Source organism: Schistocerca cancellata, chromosome 1 (genome assembly GCF_023864275.1).
Source record: "Schistocerca cancellata isolate TAMUIC-IGC-003103 chromosome 1, iqSchCanc2.1, whole genome shotgun sequence".
Classification (NCBI taxonomy): domain Eukaryota; kingdom Metazoa; phylum Arthropoda; class Insecta; order Orthoptera; family Acrididae; genus Schistocerca; species Schistocerca cancellata.
This window is the reverse complement of record NC_064626.1, coordinates 541,354,658-541,379,131: the sequence shown is the minus strand read 5'-3', so window position 1 is coordinate 541,379,131 and position 24,474 is coordinate 541,354,658. Positions and strand designations below refer to the sequence as shown.

Genomic DNA, 24,474 nt, shown 5'->3' with positions numbered 1-24,474 from the left:
TCTTATTCATTGAGACAATGGATCATTTACTTTCACCATAACCATGCATTACTTTTACATGTGACAGAATAGTAAACTACTTCTTCATAATGGCCTTCTGTAGTAGACTTAGCTGGCTTCTTCATAATGGCATTGCCTACTGCAGCAAACTTAGTTGAATAACTACTCCAGGTAATATACTGGTGCATAACCTACAAGTTAGGTTATTCAGTAAGTACACATAATAAAAAACATGAATAAGCCTTTTATTGGAGTTCAATAAAATAATCTGTTTTGTGTGATGCTTCCCACATTCCTTACATTAACACAATTTTATTGCAAAAGACTGTGTACAACAGTTTATAAAACAGTATATTATGGTGTCGAAATGTAGTGTCTTGGTTAATGTACTTACAAACCTTGATGCTTTTCTTAAATACATGTAAAAACATAAGTGTGCTACAATGTTGGTGCTATTCTTATGACAATGTTCTTAATTAAAAAACCCATATTTGATTGATCAAAGACTTAAAATGCAGTATTCCTCCATAAACGATTTAGTCATCGCTGTGGACATGGAATAGCATGTTCAGTAAGACGTATGTTCCATTCAGAACCTGTTGATAAAAGAAAAATTAAAGAAAAATTAATTAGAAGTACATTGTATTGAAATTACGATATGACATATGAAATTAACGGTGAAATTTTATTCAATAAATAAATCAAGTTTAGTGACAAAGTCTTCACCTGCACAATCAACGCAACGTTCTAAATAATTTTGGTCTCCATTGGCCAGTTAAATGTATATCCCTAAGTTACATTTCTCTACTGTATACTGGATGAACATTAACAAAACTGACAAACTGCAGTGACGGACTCTTTACTGGAAATGTTGTAAGAAGATCCTATGAAAATGTGTGGGCGGAAAGGGACGGTGTGCGTGCAACGACAAGAAATCGTCACGGAACACAGTGCAGAGCTGAATTGCATCCAAGCCACAACAGATATTAAAACTGGCCTTCATGTGATGCAAGGCACGCGTTCACACGTCGTATCGTTAATTGCTGCACTCTTCCGCACGTTCCGACCTCTCTCCGGATACCGTCGCATGCGTAGAACACGGTCCTCGAAGTCTGGTACACGCACACACCGCGGCCTTCCTGCACGCTCATCTTTCTGGAAGGACCCATGATCCCGCAAACGCACGAAAGGGAATGAAATGCTGGGTGATGCGTTTGATGTCTCGGATGGTTTCTTGGTTTGGTGTAACCGTGCTGCTTCTCGACGGTTCCCATCTGCTTTGTCGTAAACAAATACAATCCCGGCTTGTTACTGACATGAATGCCGGACCATTCTGCTTACAGTACGCTGCGGCAGTTACACAGCCTGCAACACACGTGAGTACACGGCACGTCGTCAGAGGAACCTTCATTTGCTTTCGTCATCTACCACGGAAGTGATACACTTCCGGACACAAATTCATAAGAGCTTTTTTTCACCATTCCCAGGCCGGAATCCGTCCCTGCAGTTTGTCGTTTTTATTACCGTTCACCCTGTATGTTGGCCGATCACTGTTTATTCCAGACCCCACAATTTATATCTTCCCCTTCAAAAAAATATTTTTACTTAATTCCAGATAGTTAGTGATTAACTTCTGTAATACGTTGATTATCATTAATCAGGAACGGTATAGGAAATTACCAATAGTCATGATAGATTTAGAGTCTACATCTATATATACACACATCAAAGAAAGTTTTGCATCACCTCGTTCCGAGAGTTCCGGAATCTGTATAGAAAACTGGAATAGAGATCAACGTAATCATCATTTTCGCCCGTTTTATTGCTCATGAAAACCACATGTGGTGTCACCGCCAGACACCACACTTGCTAGGTGGTAGCTTTTAAATCGGCCGCGGTCCGCTAGTATACGACGGACCCGCGTGTCGCCACTCTCAGTAATTGCAGACCGAGCGCCACCGCACGGCAGGTCTAGAGACACGTACTAGCACTCGGCCCAGTTGTACAGCCGACGTTGCTAGCCATGGTTCACTGAGAATTACGCTCTCATTTGCCGATACAATAGTTAGCATAGCCTTCAGCTACAGTTGCTACGACCTAGCAAGGCGCCGTATTCAATTGCTATAATATTTATGTATCATCAAGAGCGATGTTCTACAAATGTTGATTAAAGTTAAGTATTCCAGAAGCTACGTACTTTTCTTTATAGCATTCATTACGTATCCTGTTTCAGACCTCACGCCAGCCTTCGTGAGCTTATAGCGGGCATTGCGGCCTCCTCTAACAACAGTGTTGGCAATTGTGCCGACACTTCACCACACACTGCATGTTGTACCACCATATAAAGAGACCTTCTGAGGTGGTGGTCCAGATTGCTGTACAAATCGGTACCGCTATACCCAGTAACACGTACTGTTGCTCTGATGCATGCCTGTATTCGTCGTGGCACACTATCCACAAGTTCAACAAGGCACTGTTTGACCAGATTGTCCCACTTGTCAACGGCGATTCGGTATAGATCCCTCAGAGTGGTTGCTGGGTCACTTCGGCAATAAACAACCCTTTTCAATCTTTCCCACGCACGTCGATGGGATTCATGTCTGGAGAACATGCTGGACAATCTAGTCGAGCGATGTCGTTATCCTGAATTAAGTCATTCACAAGATGTGCACGATGGGGGCACGAATCGTCATCCATGAAGACGAATGCCTCGCCAATATGCCGCCGATATGTTGCACTATCGGTTGGAGGATGGCATTCACGTATCGGCGCCTTCCATGACTACCAGTGGTGAACGTCGGACCCAAATAATGCCACCCCAACACAGCAGGAAACCTCCACCTTGCTTCACTCGCCGGACATAGTGTCTAAGGCGTTCAGCCTGATCGGGTTGGCATATGCGACACTCATCGGTGAGGAGAACGTGATGCCAATCTTGAGCGGTCCATTCGGCATGTTGTTGGGCCCATCTCTACGGCGCTGCGTGGTGTCGTGGTTGCAAAGATAGACCTCGCCATGGACGTCGGGAGTGAAGTTGCGCTAATGCAGCCTATTGCGCACAGTTTGAGTCGTAACACGACGTCCTGTGGTTGCACGAAAAGCGCTATTCAAAATAGTGGCGTTGCTGTCAGAGTTCCTCCGAGCCATAATCCGTAGGTAGCGGTCATCCAGTGCAGTAATAGCTCTTGGAGGGCCTGAGCGAGGCATGTCATCGACAATTCGTTTCACTCTGTATCTCCTCCATGTCCGAACAACATCGCTATGGTTCACTCCGAGACGTTTGGACACTTACTTTATTGAGAGCCCTTCCTGGCACAAAGTAACCAAGGAATTGACCGCCTAGGCATGGTTGGGCCGTGTATCTCGTTCTTGGTGGAATGACTGGAACTGATGGACTGTCGTACCTCCTCCGTCTACTAGGCGCTGCTCATGCATGGTTGTTTACGTCTTTGGGCGGGTTTAGTGACATCTCTGAACAGTCAAAGGGACTGTGTCTGAGGTACGATATCCACAGTCTACGTCTATCTTCAGGAGTTCCGGGAAATTTGGTGATGATAAACTTTTTTTGTGTGTTCATGACAGTTTTGCAGTGCACACTTAAATGTTGGCACAGGGGTCATTGAACCACCGTTATACTATTTCTCTCCCGTTCCATTCCCGAAGAGCAATCGGTATGATACTTAAATTTGTCCCTGCGATTTATGATTTCGATTTTACGAATATCGCTCCTTTCCACATAGATGGGCATCAAAACATTATTTTCACGTTCGGAGGAGAAACACGAAAGATCTCACCGCAATCAAACATGCCTTCGTTTTAATGCTTGCTACCCTAACCGCCTGTAACACAGGTGACACTCTCTCCCCTATTCCGCGGTAGTATAGAGAGAGCTGTCTTTCTCCGAACTTTTTCGATGACCTCTGTCAATTCTATCCGGTAAGGATCTCACACAGTCCAGCAGTACTCCAGAACGGGTCGGACAAGCGTAGTGACACTGTTACTGGCAACATTCATATATTTGTCGTGCTGATAAGTTATGGACTGCCTGTTGCTGCTGATACACTTTACACACGACCAGAGATTCTTTGAATTTTCTGGCATGTTTCGAGACACAGTTTCGTTGTGGATACTATTAAAAGTGTCTCTCAATGAAGGCGCAGCTAAGTATCGATCCTCTGTATAATGTCGCCCATCTTGGAGATTCTTCTTCTGTTCTTGTTCTTTCAATTCCAGCATACATTTTTCTTTGATTCTGCAACGGTGGTAGCACGTCTTTTGTGTACCACTTGGGATATATTTCGACTCTTATTAATATATTTGGCATTAAAATTCTCAATGGCTGTCGGTACTATATATCTGAATTTGAGCCACATCTGATCGGCACTTACGTAGTTTTGAAGGAATGGAGACATTCTCTTAGGAAGACATCAAGCGAAATTTTATCTCATTTTTTAGAGAACTGAATAAGCATGACGAATGAACATTGCAAGCGTAAGACTTGATACGCTGCTGTTGCGACAATGGCATCGGCTCCAAATGTTAGACGCGGTTGGCCCTTCCGTCATAGTAACTCGCCCTTCCGTCATAGTAACTCTCCAGTTTCGTAAAATCAGTTGTTTCTTTCGACGGAGACCAATGCTAGTGGTACATAGAAAAAAAAATGGCAGTAGAAGTCCACGACTCGAAAAGATCACTTTAATGGTCAATGAAAATAACATATAAATTTTACGGAAGTTAGATGAATAAGTTTCGTTTTCGTTTGAATGGGTGTGCCGCTGACCATGTTCCTCGGGATGTGGTGCATCAGTCAGTAAATCAGCTGTAGATATGCTGCACAACGTTACCAGCGAAATAAAATTAAGTAGAAAATATTGTTAGGTTTTGAAACTGATATCTTGACGGTGGCCTCCGTTGTCCTCAGTCCACCTGGAGAGTCGAAATCAAAGGTTTCGATACACTTCGTCCAGCATGCCTCTTTCTATGTTGGATATAGCAGCACGGACATTTTTCCGCAGCTGACCCAGGGATCGTGGACGATTGGTATAGACCAAGGATTTAAGATAAGCCCATAAAAAAGTCTAGTGTGCTGTATCTGGCGACCGTGCGGGACACTGAAGATCGCCGCTCAGTGACACGAGATGGTGGTGGAAGTACTAGCGCGAGAGTCAGTGACGTTCGTGTAGTGTTGAACCGTGGCGCCACCTTGTTGGAGCCAGACATCCACCTCATCCATGTCTTCAAGTTCGGGAGGAAAAAGTTCCTGAATCATCCTGAGCTAACGCTTAGATTTGACCGTAAATACCCTATCGTTCTCTTCGAAACCAATGCGGCAATAAGGCCAATTTTGGATAACGCACACCAAACAGTCACACGTCGTGTATGCAATGGCTGTTCATGAAGTTCTCGGGGCTTCATGCCACTTCAACACCGCATGTTTTGTTTACTCAAGCATCCAGACAAATGTCAGTATGCCTCGTTGTTAAAGAACACATAAGCTTCATTAGGTAGGTTTTCGATCAAGGTTTCACATATATTTTTTAGTGAAACAAAATCGCGTGAATTAAGTGTGTGCACTACTGCCTGTTTTCATGGCGAAATTTAAGGCTTCATGAAGGATTCATAGCGTGGTATCAGAAATTTCAGGACTAGCTGCATGTTTGAGAGCAGATCTCTTAGGGTAATTCAAAGGCACTAGCCTCACTTGCTCGACGTTTTCCGGTCTCCGTGGTTCACGAAGGGCCTGGTTTTTTTTTTATGCACAATACCAGTATTCACAAATGTGTTCATCCACATAACAATCGATTTTTAATCGGAAATAAGACGTGGAGGTGAGATATATAAATTATTTCCGGAATGTGTACTGGGTTGCTATGACCGAACAGCCTTGGAAAAGTAAGTCGCGAGGGCGAACGGGCGTTCCTATCTCGTCCACTGCATGATCGCTACTAAAGTAACCTTTTGAAAAAAAGTTAGGACCCGCCCTTCCGAAGCACTCAACTTCATGTAACAACGAGTAACGACAGTTCTGTGACGCGCGTTTCTAATAAGGAAGTCCCAGTGCCGAACTCTGTACATGATGAGAAACTCCTTTATCATATATTGCTCGCTAACCTGCAATAGCATCTCCTTAGACAGCTTGCACGACTTTCCTACTGTGATCTCCACAGGTCTCCCCACCATCAGCATGAAGATGAGTAGGTTACGTTTGAAACGAGTGTCGCACTCATCCCATCCACAACAGTAGGCCGAGTCTGACAGTTTCTCACTCTGCAAGAACAGCATTGTTGTGTCAGCGTAAATATCACTGTCTGCAACGAAACAGTTTTACTTGAATAATTAAAAGAAAACATGACGTAATGAAGTAAGGTGCTTATTTGACAAACTGAAGACGAGTCTTAAAATACGTTTTAACATGCCTACCATCCGCAATTATATACCTTAATAATGAAACATTTTCTGAATTGTGTTGTTTAGTAAGATATTATTTATTTAGTGTTTCATTTAACCAGAACAGATTACACCATTCAAATTCGCACTCACCAAATCAAGGAATCACTCATATCAAGATATTTACAAAACGTACTTTCTCAACTTTCTGATTTCGTACAAATATCTGTGAATTAGTTATATATATAATTTTAAAGCTCTAGTATCATTATAATTAGTAATACGAATTACGAGGACTATTCGGAAAGTAAGGAATGATTGGTAGCGACAATCCGATGAAGTTTTACACAGATGTCTTTCGCAGTATCTCTTGTATGCCCATAGATAGCCTCAGGTCGCTCTTCTCAGTTCTGAGTGCACGGTGAGCGCGTAACAGAATTTCTAAAAAATAGCGTCTCCCGTCAACTGTAAAGCCTGCCGAGAAATTTCGCCTCATTTCATGCATTACCACATAATGCAGTTGTCATGCAGTTCCTTCTTTTTGACAGTTCTCGGATGCTCACCGCAGGGCAATGAGGGAGCTCGCCCGGACTTGGCGCCCTGTGATTTTCATCTCTACTCAGATGAACCTCTGGCTGTGAAGACAACATTTTCGTACAGTCAATGAGCTGCAATCCAGCATAGAAAATTGTCGGAAAGCGCAAAAGACTGCCTTCTATGACGAGGGTATTGGTAAGTGATGCAGTGCTACTAAGGATGTCTAATTCGGAGCGGTGACTATGTAGAGAAGTAGATGCAATGTTTCCAATCGTGCAATGCATGTTGCCAACAAATCATTGTTTCTTTCCAACGTGGTCTCCATTTCGTGACCGACCGTTCCTTACTTTCCGAATAGCCTTCATATATTAATGATTAATGACATTAATATCAACAGAAATAACAATGTTGACACACTCAAAATGGCTAAAATATAAATAGATGTAATAATTTTCAACACGCCTTAGTACTACGCGGTGGGGGAAATGAAAGTGGACTAGACGTGTGGATACGATTTGTGGCAGCATTAACGGAGAAGGAGCAAACCTAAAGTTACTTCCAACGGGAGGGAGCAACATCCTGTGCAAATGGCCGAACCTTGGAGCACATTTACACAGTCTTCACGCCTGACAGAGTCCTCGGCAGAGGTTACTCTGGTCGTGGCCATAGCTGGCCATCAGGGTTACCTGATCCGTCAGTGTACGACTACTTTGTGTGGGGAGCCCCCAAGTCTAAGGTGTATCGCAACAACCCTCATAGTCTTCAAGAGCTGCAGCAGAATGTTTCGGATAAGGCTGCTGCAATTCCAACAGTCCAGATTCGATCCGCCTTCAGTAACGTGCTGATCGGGGCCCAAAAATGCAAAGAGATGAATGGTGGTCACTTTCAACATTCATCATAGTAAGATTTTCCCTCGGCTATGGTCCATGTTGTTGTTTGTTGTTGTGGTCTTCAGTCCTGAGACTGGTTTGATGCAGGTCTCCATGCTACTCTATCCTGTGCAAGCTTCTTCATCTCGCAGTACCTACTGCAACCTACATCCTTCTGAATCTGCTTAGTGTATTCATCTCTTGGTCTCCCTCTACGATTTTTACCCTCCACGCTGCCCTCCAATACTAAACTGGTGATCCCTTGATGACTCAGAATATGTCCTACCAACCGATCCCTTCTTCTGGTCAAGTTGTGCCACAAACTTCTCTTCTCCCGAATCCTATTCAATACTTCCTCATTAGTTACGTGATCTACCCATCGTCCTTGTTTCACTTCCATACATGGCTACACTCCATACAAATACTTTCAGAAATGACTTCCTGACACTTAAATCTATACTCGATGTTAACAAACTTCTGTCCTTCAGAAACTCTTTCCTTGCCATTGCCAGTCTACATTTTATATCCTCTCTACTTCGACCATCATCAGTTATTTTGCTCCCCAAATAGCAAAACTCCTTTACTACTATAAGTGTCTCATTTCCTAATCTAATTCCCTCAGCATCACCCGACTTAATTCGACTACATTCCATTATCCTTGTTTTGCTTTTGTTGATGTTCATCTCATATCCTCCTTTCAAGACGCTATCCATTCCATTCAACTGCTCTTCCAAGTCCTTTGCCGTCTTACAATGTCATCGGCGAACCTCAAAGTTTTTATTTCTTCTCCATGGATTTTAATACCTTCTCCGAAATTTTCTTTTGTTTCTTTTACTGCTTGCTCAATATACGGATTGAAGAACATCGGAGAGAGGCTACAACCCTGTTTTACTCCCTTCCCAACAACTGCTTCCCTTTCATGTCCCTCGACTCTTATAACTGCCATCTGGCTTTCTGTACAAATTATAAATAGCCTTTCGCTCCCTGTATTTTACCCCTGCCACCTTTAGAATTTGAAAGAGAGTATTCCAGTCAACATTGTCAAAATCTTTCTCTAAGTCTACAGATGTTAGAAACGTAGGTTTGCCTTTCCTTAATCTTTCTTCTAAGATAAGTCGTAAGGTCAGTATTGCCTCACGTGTTCCAGTATTTCTACGGAATCCAAACTGATCTTCCCCGAGGTCGTCTTCTACTAGTTTTTCCATTCGTCTGTAAGGAATTCGCTTTAGTATTTTGCAGCTGTGGCCTATTAAACTCACATCTGTTAATTTTCACATCTGTCAACACCTGCTTTCTTTCGGATTGGAATTATTATATTCTTCTTGATGTCTGAGGGTATTTCACCTGTTTCATACATCTTGCTTACCTGATGGTAGAGTTTTGTCAGGACTGGCTCTCCCAAGGCCGTCAGTAGTGCCAATGGAATGTTGTCTATTCCGGGGGCCTTGTTTCGACTCAGATCTTTCAGTGCTCTGTCAAACTCTTAAGGCAGTATCGTATCTCCCATTTCATCTTCATCTACATCCTCTTCCATTTCCATAATATTGTCCTCAAGTACATCGCCCTTGTATAGACCCTCTATACACTCCTTCCACCTTTCTGCTTTCCCTTCTTTGCTTAGAACTGAGGTTCGATCTGAGCTCTTGATGTTCGTACAAGTGGTTCTCTTATCTCCAAAGGTCTCTTTAATTTTCCTGTAGGCAGTATCTATCTTACCCCTAGTGAGATAAGCCACTACATCCTTACATTTGTCCTCTAGCCATCCTATGGTCCATTGTATCCTGGAACTCTGTTCTCTCAGCCACTTTAATTTGCCCCACCCTGTATCTAGAACAGTCGAAGATGATTTAAACAGTAGTAAAATTACTTTTAAGAAATAGAAGGCAGGCTGTTTCAGTACAAGGTTGTACGTATGAAGGAAGAAGAGTGAAGTCTTTCAGGTCTCTGGCAGCTGTACAGTCATTTTTCACTAGTCATTACGAGAAAGCCCAAAGAAAGAAGGTTTCATAGTAAGACAATACTAAACGATCTCTTCTTCGAGTTCTTTACGCGAAATTTTGGATCCATGTATTGGGTGTTTTTGCTGCTACTCTACTTCATGTCGGACAGCCTCATAGGTGACGTTTTTTGAACATGAAGCTGTCTACAGGTCTTCTTCCAATCAATGTTCTAATGCACTGATATTACGACATTCATTTGTAGCATTTATGTGAAGGATGTTAATGCTGTGAAAAGCCTTATTTTTGACTATGATAGGTGTACATGTCGCAGGACTTTGAAGACTGACAAGTGCTAAAGCAAAATCGTTTGCAGTTCTACTTGAAAATGGCCCTAAGGCCCAAATTTCAGTTGTAAAATAAATAAATTCTGCAGTCAACGGCTGATATGACATCCTTGAACTACCTTTTTGTCCTGTACTTAATCGTCAACGAAGATCAAAATTCGATTAGGGGAAAAACGTGTGACCGTTGTGGGTGTGAGCGCTGGGGTGAGGGAGCGTTTAAAGGTCACTATGTTACATTTTTCTCCAATAACTAGAAAACTGCCGCTTCTCACGGTAATGTTTAAACGAATGAAATGAAGCTACACAACATCCCGACAAGAAAGGTCTTTTTCTTTTTCTTTTTTTTTTCCTTCGGGCTAATAGTTCCCACGTTGCAGGGAATGGAAAAATAATACATTAAAGATTGTGTTTTAATGGCAAAAATCAGTGTTTATTGCCAGCTAAAGTGGTTTATGTATAAATGAAGTATGTGTACCACATCGAAGTGCAGTAGAACTGTATTAAGCTATAAATTGTGTTTTGGGGTCTACTGTGTTCTGGGAGTGTATCTGGTGGAGGATTGGATGGTGGTGGAGTGTAGACAGATGTCGCCCATTTGGTGAAGATGGGTCGCTCTGTAACAAGGTATGTACCTTCTTTGATGCACAGGGTAACCTACAGTGAACTGCCGAGTGCTGGACAAACCCAGGTCAGAGCGAGCACATGGGCCGACCGAACGCAGTGACAGAGCCGTTGGCGGCTAGGGGAAATTCCGGCAGATACAACTCCAATGGAGGCAAATCGCGGACCCAGTGCACGCCCGCCGTCATGTAGAATAGCTCTACTAAGATTAATAAATACAGAATCACTGAAGATGCAAAGGAGCCATTATGCTAATTTTAATGGGAAAATTGTGGTAATAGTGACTGTGGAGACGCGCCTACTTATCATAAATTCTTTTTATATTACAGATGTTTGAATAATTATTATATTGTACGAAGTTCGGAAAATCACATCTAAGCAACGCATTACGACGAAAAATATATCAGAAAAAAGATATCGTCGAGCCCTATCAGGTAACCGTAGCAGAATTATGATTATGGCGGCCAAATTTTAATTAGGACAAAAACGGTTTTTTGCAGCTAGAAATACTATATTTCGATTAAATAAAAATTAAAAAGTAAAAGTAGCGGCAGTACGTTAGTTTAGAGGTAAGTAAGGAACATTAGAAGATTGAAACATACTTATTTATATTCATCTAATGTGGAAAAACTTCAATGTGTGCTAACAGTACATTAAATACATATGAACAAGAGTTACTAACAATACCAGTGCCATAAACCCATATGGACTAGTTAACAAAAATAAGGTACCCCGACCAGTTTGCCGCCATCCCTGGTGGTCAGAGCTGTCGACTATTGTACAGAATCACTCTAAACGAACGAGGAGCCTCTTCATCAATTTCATGAGCTGTATTCAATTTCGCCCTGCACTAGGTCTCACAGAAGTTTATAGCCATGTTCGTTCTATTCTTTACCGTTATTGCAATATTGATCTGAACGTTGCAGGTCGGCCGCGGTGGTCTAGCGGTTCTGGCGCTGCAGTCCGGAACCGCGGGAGTGCTACGGTCGCAGGTTCGAATCCTGCCTCGGGCATGGATGTGTGTGATGTCCTTAGGTTAGTTAGGTTTAAGTAGTTCTAAGTTCTAGGGGACTTATGACCTAAGATGTTGAGTCCCATAGTGCTCAGAGCCATTTTTTTTAACGTTGCAACGTATCAGTAGGGAAGAATGGACGCTAATAAGTGGTAGCTGGTCCTCACCTGATCGGTTGTGATTTGGCCGAAAAGACAGTATATCGCAGTCTGCAGCAGCAGGCCCGGCACTGTTGAAAGCGCCGTCACCGCCTTCGTCACGTTTCTCCCGTCTTGTAACAGCTGTGTATATGAAAATATAAGATCAGCAGTGAGTCATACCATCCTTCAAAGTGCGTGAACTCAACACAACTAAGAATAATAAAGCTAACTATTGAAGTAGTCTAGGCGACAGCGATAATGCTGAACATAAAAAGAAATATACTCGTAAGAGAATGTGGGTCGTATGTTAGCTTAAGGTAAATTAAGTAGTACGTATGCTTAGGGACCGATGACCTCAGCAGTTTGGTCCCGTAAGACTTTACCACAAATTTCCAACACACACACTCACATATTGCCAAACGTAATCTAAATGTAACACACTGAAGCGACAAAGTCATACACGTACACAGATGGCGGTAGTATCGCGAACAAATGGGTCAAATGGTTCTGAGCACTATGGGGCTTAACATCTGAGGTCATCAGTCCCCTAGAACTTAGAACTACCTAAACCTAACTAACCTAAGGTATTCGGACCTTCGACCATAGCAGTCACGCGGTTCCGGACTGAAGCGCCTAGAACCGCTCAGCCACAGCGGCCGGCTATCGCGAACACACGGTATAAAAGGGCAGTGCATTGGCAGAGCTGTCTTTTGTACTCAGGTGATTCATGTGAAAAAGTTTTCGATGTGATTACGAGCACACAACAGGAATTAACAGACTGTGAACGCGGAACGGTTGTTAGAGGTAGATGCATGGGACATTCCATTTCGGACATCGTTAGGCAGTTCAGTATTCCGATACACACAGAGTCAAGAGTGTCCCGAGAATACTACATTTCAACTATTAACTCTCACCATGGTCAATGCAGTGGCCGACGACCTTCACTCAACGAGCAAGAGCAACTGCAAATTTGTCAGTGTTAACAGACAAGCAACACTGCATGAAATAGCCGCAGAGGTCAGTGTGGGACGTACGATGAACGTATACAATGGGACAATGGGACGAAATTTGGCGTTAATGGGCTATGGCAGCTAACGGCCAAACTTCTTGCTCTTTTCGTTTGTTTTATTGTTTGATATCTGGTGACAATTTTTAAGCAAGATTTCCCTTGGCAGAGAGTACCTTACCTAAAAGCACGTCACCCACATTGCCTCTACTGGGCTCCTGAACATATCGGCTGGAGCCTGGACAACAGAAAAGCCACGGCTACCTCAAATGAGTACCGACTTCAGTTGGTAAGAGCTGCTGCAAGGGTGACAGTGTGGCGCTGTCCCCGGAAGCCATGGGTCCAGGTTGTCAACAAGGCATTATTCAAGCTGGTTGTGGCTCCATAATAGTGTGGACTGAGTTCACATGAAATTGACTAGGTTCTCTGGTCCTGCTGAAGCGATCGTTGACTGGAAATGGTGATGTTCACCTACTTGGAGAATATTTGCAGCCGTTTATGGGCTACATGTTCCCAAACGACTATGTCATGTCACTGGGTCACAATTTTTCGCGATTTGTTTGAAGAACATTCTTGATAATCCGAGCGAATGATTTGGCCACAGAGAACGCCCGACGTTAATTCCACGTACGTTTTTGGCACATAATTGAGAGGCCAGCTCGTCACAACCCCTTGCACCGGCAACACTTACGAAACTATGGACGACTATAGAAACAGGTTGAGTAAATATTTCTGCAGGCAACATCCAACGGCTTGTTGACTCCATACCGCGTCGATATGCTGAACTACCCCGGGGAAACGGAGATCCAGAAGTATAATAGGAGGTTTCCCACGACTTCTGCCACCTCCATGTATGTCCACGTTTCACAACGGAAGTTAAAGAAGGGCATTTGCATGCAGTCGCTTTGATGGTTCCGTACCTTATTTGGTAAAAACGGAGTTCTTACGGGTTCACTTTGTCTATAATTTTGTTTATTCTAGCTAAGATGTGAAATCTAAATTAATCTATTGAAAGAAGAAAAGCAGTTTCGTCATGTAACTCTTCAGGCTTTCCCGGCGATCTAATGACATCTTGGGTTGTCGGGTGTTCTGCCGGATATCAGCGTCGTACTTGCACGATATTTCGGTCACGTAGCTCGTGGCCTTCATCAGGTGCGACATGAGACTGCTCCTCGAGTGGACCTGGTCCAGTATTTATGCCTATGGCCTTCCCCCTCCACCAACGGCTGCAGGCGCTTCCTCTGTGGTCCGCACCCATTCCCTGCGACCTGCTGGAGCGTTGCTACTCCGTTTTCCGTCCGCTGCGGTTCTAGGTGTTCCCTCTGCGGTCCGCGGCCACCAACCCCGCTCCTGGGGGTTTCATCTACGGTCTGGGGTACCAAGCGTTCCCCCTGAGGTCCGCGCCCGCTCACCACGACCTGTTGGAGCGTTGCCGCTCCGTGTTTCGTCCGCTGCGGCTCTGGATGTTCCCTCTGCGGTCCCCGCCCACCAGTCCCACTTCTGGTGCGCCTGGCAGTCCGTCAGGGGCTCGTTTTCCATCTCCGTGTCTCTAGTTCTTCTGTTTGTGTGGTGTTGCAGCTGGCCCCGTTGCTCCTTTAACAATTCCAGAGCCGGATCCCAGGCTCTGCTTAGCTGGTACCCTGTGTCACGGTTCATAAGATCGTCAGCCATTTTAATTTCTATCAATTCTCTTATAACACTGTCCCAAAATCTGGGTGTTTGTGCTAGAATCTTGGTGTCCTCATACTTCATGGCATGATCTAATTCTAGACAGTGTTCAGCAATGGCTGACACTCCAACCTGCCACTATACCACAGGTTCCTGAAGAGGACCAAGATGAAGCAAAGAAGGTGGCATATCAGCCCTATGCTGGCTCTATTTCTGCCATAATCAGTAGGATCCTCCGTAAACACAATATCAAGTGTATTTTCTCTCCATCCAACAAGTTCGGGGGACTGCTGGAAAGTGTCAAAGACGACCTGGGGTTACGAAAACCAGGGATTTACAATATACCTTGTCAATGTGGCATGTCCTACATTGGCCAGACGACAAGAACTGGGGAGATCAGGTGCAAAGAACATCAGAGGCACACTAGACTAAGACAGGTAACTAAGTCAGCCATTGCTGAACACTGTCTAGAACTAGATCATGCCATGAAGTATGAGGATACCAAGACTCTGGCACCAACACCCAGATTTTGGGACAGTGTTATAAGAGAATCGATAGAAATTAAAATGGCTGACGATCTTATGAACCGTGATCCAGGGTACCAGCTAAGCAGAGCCTGGGATCCGGCTCTGGAATTGTTAAAGGAGCAATGGGGCCAGCTGCAACACTACACAATCAGAAGAACCAGAGACAGGAGATGGAAAACGAGCCCCTGACGAACTGCCAGGCGCACCAGACCGAAGATGGAACACCCAGAAGTGGGACTGGTGGGTGCGGACCGCAGAGGGAACATCCAGAGCCGCAGCGGACGAAAAACGGAGCGGCAACGCTCCAACAGATCGTGGTGAGCGGGCGCGGACCTCAGGGGGATCGCTTGGTACCCCAGACTGTAGATGAAACCCCCAGGAGCGGGTTTGGTGGCCGCGGACCGCAGAGGGAACACCTAGAACCGCAGCGGACAGAAAACGGAGCAGCAACGTCAGTGGCCGCCGACTTTCCCGCGCTGCTGCGAGGAACGGCGCCCTGACCCTGGGCCCACAGGAGCCCACAATCTACCCAGCCAGGGGACAGCCGGACGTGCTCGATGTCGCAGTCATAAAAGGCATCGGGCACCACACCACCGCCTCCACACGGTGTGCACTGTCGTCAGACCACCTGCCGGTGGTCTTCGACATAGATGTCGCCGGAGCCACCCTGCCATCACGCCGACAGACGTACCGGCGCATGGACAGCGAGCGCTTCCAGGAGATGGTCCTGGAATCGATCGCGGACATACCCGATCCCGATGCAGTGGGAGCAGACGCCGCTCTGCGTGTCCTCTCCCGCCAGCTACTGCACGCCGCCGACGCAGCCACCCCTCCTCAGCCACAGGGGCCCAGGGACTTCTCCCGCAACCTACCGCCTCCGCTACGGGAAGCAATCAGGGAGAAGAACAGGCTATTCCGGGAGTGGCAGCTCACCCGCCAACCCGCGACGAAGCGACGCCTCAACCGCATGCGACGAGACATCAAAGCAGCGGCTGAGGCGCACAGGAACAGCATGTGGTCGGCCTTCGTCGCCTCCCTCCACCCAGAGGACGGCAGCATCTGGCGCACGGTGAAGTCGTTCCTGCGCCGACGACAGCGCATACCACCGATACTGGTTGGGCAAGACGTCGTCTGCAGCCCAGACGACAAAGCAGGTGTCCTGGCGGACCAATTCCAAGCGTCGTTCACCCCGCTGGACGAAAATCTGGATGACGACCACATCCAGCGGGTAGCCGAGCAACTCCCAGTGTTCCTGGAGGCAAGGGACGATGGGGACGTCATCGAAGACATCTCCGAGGCGGAGGTGGCCGCACAACTGAAGGCGCTCAATACTAGGAAGGTCGGAGGCGCTGATGGGGTCACCAACCACCTGCTGAGGAACCTTCCAGCAGGGGCCCATCCGCTGCTGGCGGGTATCTTCAACCAGGTCCTTCGCTCGGGTGTCTACCCCTCTGTGTGGAAACATGCAGAGGTGGTGGCCATCCGAAAGCGAACAAGGACCCGCGTGACGCTGCCAATTACAGACCCATCAGTCTGCTACCGGCCCTCTCCAAAGTATTCGAGCGCCTCTACGCCTGGCGCCTGCTTCGCCACGTGACCGCAGAAGGAGTGATACCGGATGAGCAGTTCGGCTTCCGGAGGGGTCACTCCACGGTCCATCAGCTGATGCGGCTGGTGGAAGAGGCCATGCGCGCCCTGGAGACACGGGAATACCTTGGGGCGGTGTTCCTCGACGTCTCCAGGGCATTCGACTCCGTGTGGCATGACGGCCTCGTGTACAAACTTTTTGTGCACGGGGTCCCGACGTCGCACGGGGTCTTACTTCAGTCGTATCTGGCCGACAGGACTTTCCACGTCCGCCTGGACGATGGGACGTCCACGCACCGACCCATCCGTGCTGGAGTGCCGCAGGGGTCCGTTCTCGGCCCCCTGCTCTACTCCTTATACACGGCCGACGCTCCGCGTGTGGCGCCGGTGAAGTTGGCACTCTACGCCGACGACACGGCGCTATTCGTGCGGAGTATGAAGGCAGACCAGATGCGCCGCCTGCTCCAGCGTGGATGTGAGGCCCTTGGTGCGTGGTCGACGAAGTGGCGCCTGAAACAGAATGCAGCGAAGAGCCAGGCGGTGGTGTTCACGCGAAGACCACTCCCACCAGATCTTCCGCCAGTCACCGTCATGGGAAGCCCCGTCCCGTGGAGCAGGACTGGCCGCTACCTGGGAGTTACTCTCGACCAGAAGCTGACGTGGAAAGACCACATCGATGACGTCAGGGGCAGAGAGATAGGGCGCCTACGCGTTCTGTACCCTCTGCTCAACCCGTCGTCTGCCTTGCCTCCCCACCACGGCATCACGCTGTACCTGGCGCTGGTCCGCCCAGTGCTGGAATACGCGGCCGTGGTGTGGGGCAACGCAGCCGACACACACATCAACAAGCTGCAGAGGGTGCAGAACAGGGCGCTCAAGCTCGCTCTGCGCCTACCGAGGCTCTATTCCACTGCTCGGCTACACCGCCAAACCGGAATCCCCTTCCTCCGCGACCGATTTAAACAATCGGCGCGCCTCTTCTATGAGCGGACTGTGCAGTCCGACACTAGGCTCATTAGGGACTTGGGCCACCCTCTTCACCACAGGCCAACCACGCGTTGGCCTGACCTGTTACGAGATTAATATCTCGTGGCAGAGAGAGGAGAACTCCACCATAGTAAACACCTCAGGCCAATCCGTAACGTGAGGCAGCCACTCCACAGATTCAGGATTATGCAGGAACAGCAGTGTATGCTTAGCCTGCTCCCAACACGGGTCAGGGAAGACCCGTATGGACAAGTGACCGAGTGACCGGAGCAGCAACGCTCCAGCAGGTCGCAGGGAATGGGCGCGGACCACAGAGGAAGCGCCTGCAGCCGTTGGTGGAGGGGGAAGGCCATAGGCATAAATACTGGACCAGGTCCACTCGAGGAGCAGTCTCATGTCGCACCTGATGAAGGCCACGAGCTACGTGACCGAAACATCGTGCAAGTACGACGCTGATACCCGGCAGAACACCCGACAACCCAAGATGTCAGTTTCGTCATGTTTTTAATACTCAAAGCGAAATCAGTAAATCCGTATACTGAAGCTCAAATACCTGTGCAACAAAATTCGGCTTGTTGTTCTGCATATCAACGTGTTCAAGCAGATATACACGACGCTTTTTACGGTTTTATTGTTAGAATAAATGTAGGAATAGGTACAGAAGAGGAGGAAGTACACTTGGAAAAGCCAGAAGACAAATTAATATACCAGCTGGATTACTTGATGATAGATAGAAATTCCGAAATCAGATACTAGATTGTAAGGTGTATCCAGGAGCAAATATTGACTCGTATTACAGTGTAGTAATGATGAAGTGTAGTTTGAAGTTTAAGAGAATTATCAGAAAGAATCAACGTTGAAAGACTTGAGATTCGAAGGAACTCACAGATGATGATGGATGTTTGAAGGCCTCCGAAGCTGTAGAAACGACGATATAGAATACTATATTAAGCACTTTATTTAAAGAGGAAGGGATATTACTAAAAAGAGCAATCACCTCAGTCTGGCAGACAAATATATGCACAAAGTAGATAACTGTGAACATACCGTGGTTAAGAGGAGAATTGTTTCAATTAAGAATGAAAACACCAAAAACACTGGTGTAATGTTCTGCAGCACTTATATTTAGTTTACAAACTGGATTTCAGCTGTTACGCCATCATCAGGTACATAGATAAATATGTGAGGCAGTGAATTTCCTTTAGGATAGAAGATTTCGAACTAGTGCTCCCACAGAATCTTTTGGTTCCAGAAGATGACAATCGTTTGTGTTTGATTTAGGATTATAATGAAAGGAATTATTTAGGAAAACATGCGACGTAAGATTGTTGAACTTAGGTAAAATGCATGACACATTATGCAATGAACTGTATAACAAATTTTAACAATTGTTCTGAGAAAAAATAAATTGAACAATAAACTTGGGTGACATGTTCGAAGGGAAGGGCACAACAAATTAATCTTGTCTTTAAAAGATCTTATATCGGTAAAAGATAAGATATACTAGTGAGATAGGTGAAGCAGCTCTCATTATAAAAAGTAAAAATTATTTTAACAAGGCAAGTGAAATTATAATAACTGAAATAAATGAAAAATTGTGGCATGTGACTAGCAGAGGTAATTTACAACATGGTCTTGATGGGATTATGGGTAGTATCGGCCATTACAGGCGGCGAATAAGGGAATAGTGTATTTATGGAGATGATGTAAGTCCTCATGCTGCACCTTGTAACTGTGACCAGTTTTAATCAGGATTTGCAGAAGCAGAGCCTCCAAGTATCCAACTTCTATGGGGGTGCCTATTGCCCTGCCATACCGACTTTTATAGAATTTGGCACAATTACAAGTGATTTCTGTATATTCCACTTTTTTCCGAATCTGAAGTGCTGTTTTCTCCATCGGGAAAAACTGTCCAAAAGTTTTTACGTGCATAAAATGATGTCTGAAAGTTACTGGATTTAAACTTTCTTGTACATTCAGAGAGATGTTTCCTGAACTTGGTATTGTGTACCATTTATTGCTGCCTAGAGGTGGCTGGTGAGGAACTGGACAAAGAAGAAGGTAAATTTGTTGTTTCTGATTTTTATGCAGTATAGTGTCCACAAAGGAAGGAGTGTATCCATTGTTTGATGGTGCTTGTTTGATTGCATTTGGTTCAGTTTAAAAGTTGCAGTCAGTCAGGGCGATGGATATTACGTGTGGTAACACTGAATGAAAGGCAGCATTTTTATGGTTCTCTGAGTGTTGAGAATTGGTACATATTACAATATCTGTGGCGGTAGGTTTCCCACAAAAGCTTCAAAGTATACATGTGGTAATTGAAATCTATGCTTAGATCTGAGGATTTATGAAGTTACCCCAAACTGTGAATTTTATACTTTTCTGTTCAGGACCTTCAGGATTGTTTGAAGTTGTCTGGTAGTATCTCTACACAAGCACAACAAATTATCAGCATACTTGAACCAGTATCTATCCTCGGAAAAGTGTAGGTTTTTTTTTCAAGAACTGTATTTCCAAGTTGTCGATGACTATTTCACCAAAGTTTGGATCATTTAATAGTTGTTCTAAAGTCACTTCATGTAACGATAGATACTAACTTTATACCATCAAAACACTCTTCTTTATAATTTGCAGTATATGCAACCACTGCAATGCGGAAAGTCCCAGAGGATAGATGAGCAAGATCTCTTGCATAAGGAAATTAAGGTAGTTAAATTTTGTACAGGAAAACTGTTTCTCTTGATTCCGCGGTTTTCATGATATTTAAGAAAAACCTAAAAAAGTTACTTCAGACGCTCTCACACTCACACTCTATAAGTCTGGTTTTTTAGTAGATTGTTAATTACCGTCACCCCTGTGCCCGTACAAAAATTCACGACTATACAAATTTTTTCCTCAGTGAACATTTTTCATCTTAGTGGACTTCGTGAAAGCGACTCAATAACATATCTATAACTGTGTGTCAGTGAGGATTTATTCCCTGTTGGGAACCCGCTCTGGCCACTACTAAGTGGTCTAGTATTGCAGTGTGAGACTTTGGAGTGTAAAAAAGAAGGTCAACGCTTCTTCAGCTGTCTTGGAGGCAGATGTTGACCAGTCATAATACAGAAGATGAATTCGTAAGACACACTCTTACTAGAAACTCTTTTCAGTCTGATGGATGCTTAACAAATCCTTGACGCATGGAGCCTTCCCCAAGTTATGACTAAGATATTTAAGTGTGCAATTATAGGTTAATTAGTCAATGTGGATTTCTATATTCTGACATGATTGTCGTAAGGAGTCCGACTAAAATATAACTTAAGCGTTTGATACAACCATAGTGAAGCCATAGTCAGAGTATATAAAATTTTTTCTTTAAAAAGAAATGGTTACATTACCGGTTTCAACGAACTACGTCGTCATTTTCAAATGTAAAACATCAGTTGGAGAAAATATAATAGTTTGGGTCGTTTGGGGAAGAGACCAAACAGGGAGGTCATCGGTCTCATTGGATTAGTGAAGGATGGGGAAGGAAGTCGGCCGTGTCCTTTCAAAGGTACCATCCCGGCATTTGCCTGAAGCGATTTAGGAAAATCACGGGAAAGTTAAATCAGGATGGCCGAAAGCGGGATTGAACCGTCGTCCTCACGAATGCAAGTCCAGTGTGCTAACCACTGCGCCACCTCGCTCGGTAATATGACGGGAATTGTGAACACACATCTGACAAAAACTACGAGAAATAATGAGAACAGGTAACTGAGTCAATGGTGGCTCAACCTAGTCACTACAAGTTATGCCTGTGCTTGTCCAAACGTTCATTCCATGTCCTAAAGTCGAATAGATAAAAACTACACCATGGTGAAATTTGCCAAGAGTTCTTGCAATGTGTCCTGTTGTGACACAAGCATCATGTGGCTAATATAAATTCACAATTTCACTCACACACACAGACACACACACACACACACACACACACACACACACACACACGCTTCATAGCGCAAATTCCTATGAAATAAATACATATAAGAACCTCACCGCAAGTGTATCAACCACAGCAAGCTTCCATACGTAATTCAGCACATAATTTTTCTGTGTTCCGAAAAAAGAATCTAAATACACACTGTAGTTTCATGTAGGACCGACGTACTACTAACTTGCTAACATAACATTTAACCATTTCTTTTTAAAGAAAAAATTTATATACTGTGATTATGGGTTGACTATTGTAGTGTCAAATGAACAATGTGGATATATTAAAAGGTTACTTACTCCTGCAGTAACAAACATATTGAAACACAAGTTCGCCATGTTGACAAAGAGGAGAATGAAGATGGACACATTCATTGCAGTCTGTAAAAGCCAGATACATCTGGAACAGAATTGATAAATATGTTAATAAATGTAGTGCAAGATATTTTTATCTAACTTTTATAACCGGCTGCTTAATATACAACTATGCCATTTTAATTACACACTCAATAATTGAACATAAATTCGAAACTCTCTACTCTCAGATTTTGCTTGTGTGTGTTACGCAGAGCAGCCTCCTAATCCCTGGCAGTGACTGCAACATTTGAAGAAACTGATATGGAAACTGAAGACACGGAAATAGCCTCAGGGCTAACGAGGATGAATGGTATTATTTTACACTTAACTCATTCTTACAGTCATTTTCAGAAAAAAATCTTTAGTTTCAACTGTTTCTTAAAAATGTGGATACATTTCTACATGTGATATAAGAATCGGAAGATTCTGGTTATATGTGATTTAAAAGGATATCAGTCAACTTCTCTCTCATATGAAACAAAAATCAGCTGCGCAACTAATTTTACCAGTTCCGCCATTGTAGTACACTGTATGTCACAACTTTCGTCTCCTGGAGACGTGTACTCTCTTGCCGACCCTATGCTAGGAGCTTTAGAAGCACAACATCATTTTTGATGACACCGTACATATCTAAGAAATATACTCGCAAGATCTGTTTCTTCTCTCTCTGCCAATATGCTCTCTGGAACTGGGATATAGGGGCATGGTAGTTGGTGGACGCTATGTAATCAGAATCGCAGTTTTAGCTATGGCTGGCAATTTAGATTCTGTCACCCTTTATTTTCTTTTACCATGCACCATCATCAGAGAGGGAAGATTTTGTGAACCAAAACTTGCTGTTTAAGTCATTAATCTTTTAGTGATGGGATGGGGCTGACTAGACGTCACATTGTCTGTCACAGTCGTCATCTTAACCAGTTCACTGAGTGATCTAGGCAACATGTGCCTGGAGGGGTGAATGAAATGTCACAGCGAATGAGGCGGTTTTTATACGACTGCTATACATCCTTTTCTTTAAGTTCTGCTTTTCAGAAATCATCCATCTCAGTACTCAGCTGTTTAGTTGCAAATACTCATATATAAATCTGCAACGAATCACTTTTTTGAATAGTTATTTATTATTCCACGAACCGATTTTAGAAACTTTTCAGGTTCACCTTTAGATGGTTTTCTGGAAGTTACATCACTATTTCTAGCATAATGCTAGGTGCTGCCTTGCGACAGTATGGGAGGTTTTTTTTCTGTTAGTGTCCATCTGTCTGCTTCCATTTTGACGGACAATTGGTACATAATTTCGAACACTGTTATATAATCTGTATACTTTTACACTGTGATAGTGTAACTTGTATACAGATTGTGTAAAAGTGCGTGAAGTGATGTACCAACTGTCCATCAAAATGAAAGCAGACAGATGGACACTAACAGAAAAAACCGCCCATACTGTCGCAAGCAAGCACCCACCATTATCCTAGAAATAGTGATGTAACTTCCTGAAAACCATCTGAAGATGAACGTGAAAAGTTTAGAAAACCGGTTAATGGAATAATAAATAACTATTCAAAACAGTGAATGGTTACAGTTTTATGTTTTTACATTTAATTAATAGACACGTGTTTTAAAATAACCTTAACGGATAAGCATAATGTGTTTAGTTAGTTTTCTGGACGATGTGGTTTCGATTAGTAAAGTGTCATTTTGAAATCTCTTAACTGATTTCAGAACATTTTCATTAGCGCCATTCCTCTTTGGATGAAGAATTAGGACGAAATTTCTAACAAATTCAAATTCACTCTCGTCTTTTTAGTATAAGTATTCTGTTTTTGTAAAAGTATACTTTCCTTTGTTGTAAACCATAAGTACTATCGTTCCATTGGTAGCTTTCAGGGTAGCAGAATTTTCCATCTCTTTCCTCTAGTAGCTAAGGAAATTCATGACGAAGACTAATGCAATGGGACGCATGTCGCAGAGACTGCCCTCCGCTTCGACAAGAGATCACACAATCATAGCACAGTACACTTCGCGATGGTGATACGGGCGACAAGTCGCCCCCCGTTTTCAGTGACGCATTGTGGGACAGTGTCTTCAACAGATGCTTCCCGGAATGAGAAGCTGAATACAATGCAATATGGTGCAACTGCTGGTGAAATCCAAACATGTGACGTCTCTTTTGCAATTATCCGAGTCTGACCGCACCTAATGAGGAAGACTTTCGTAAATACAATCTTATTCTGTTAGTAACTGTTTCCTAATTTAGTTGTAGTACATAGTCTTCGCTGGATGCACTATCAACCCATGAGAGGCTGTTGGGCCGTTGCCCTGTTGACACAAATATTACTTATAATGGCTTATTTATCACAATACTACAACAGTTTAAAACGCAAACGTTAAAGAAACTGCGACCAATCTGTTGACGAATACTTGTAAAATGGCTCACACATCATCGTAACGTAAAAATAATGTTTATGTTCTCATTGACATCTGTCAAGCATTCCTTGCGATGAATATGTTTCAAAAAGTTACGTTAGCTCCAAGAAATCT

The 24,474-nt window shown here is 44.2% G+C and overlaps 1 protein-coding gene across 1 annotated transcript in view; it reads right to left on the bottom strand.

The window, feature by feature from the left end:
• Nucleotides 1-369: 369 nt before the first annotated feature.
• Nucleotides 370-24,474, bottom strand: part of LOC126189433 (odorant receptor 43a-like) — a 52,017-nt gene continuing 27,912 nt past the window's right edge. Inside the window, exons 4-7 of the mRNA XM_049930946.1 lie at nucleotides 21,880-21,979; nucleotides 11,878-11,991; nucleotides 6,112-6,267; nucleotides 370-596 (exon numbers count right to left, since the gene is read on the bottom strand). Of these exons, the coding sequence (XP_049786903.1) occupies nucleotides 537-596; nucleotides 6,112-6,267; nucleotides 11,878-11,991; nucleotides 21,880-21,979 (430 nt within the window). The 3' untranslated portion in view covers nucleotides 370-536. The remainder of the gene's footprint in view (nucleotides 597-6,111; nucleotides 6,268-11,877; nucleotides 11,992-21,879; nucleotides 21,980-24,474) is intronic.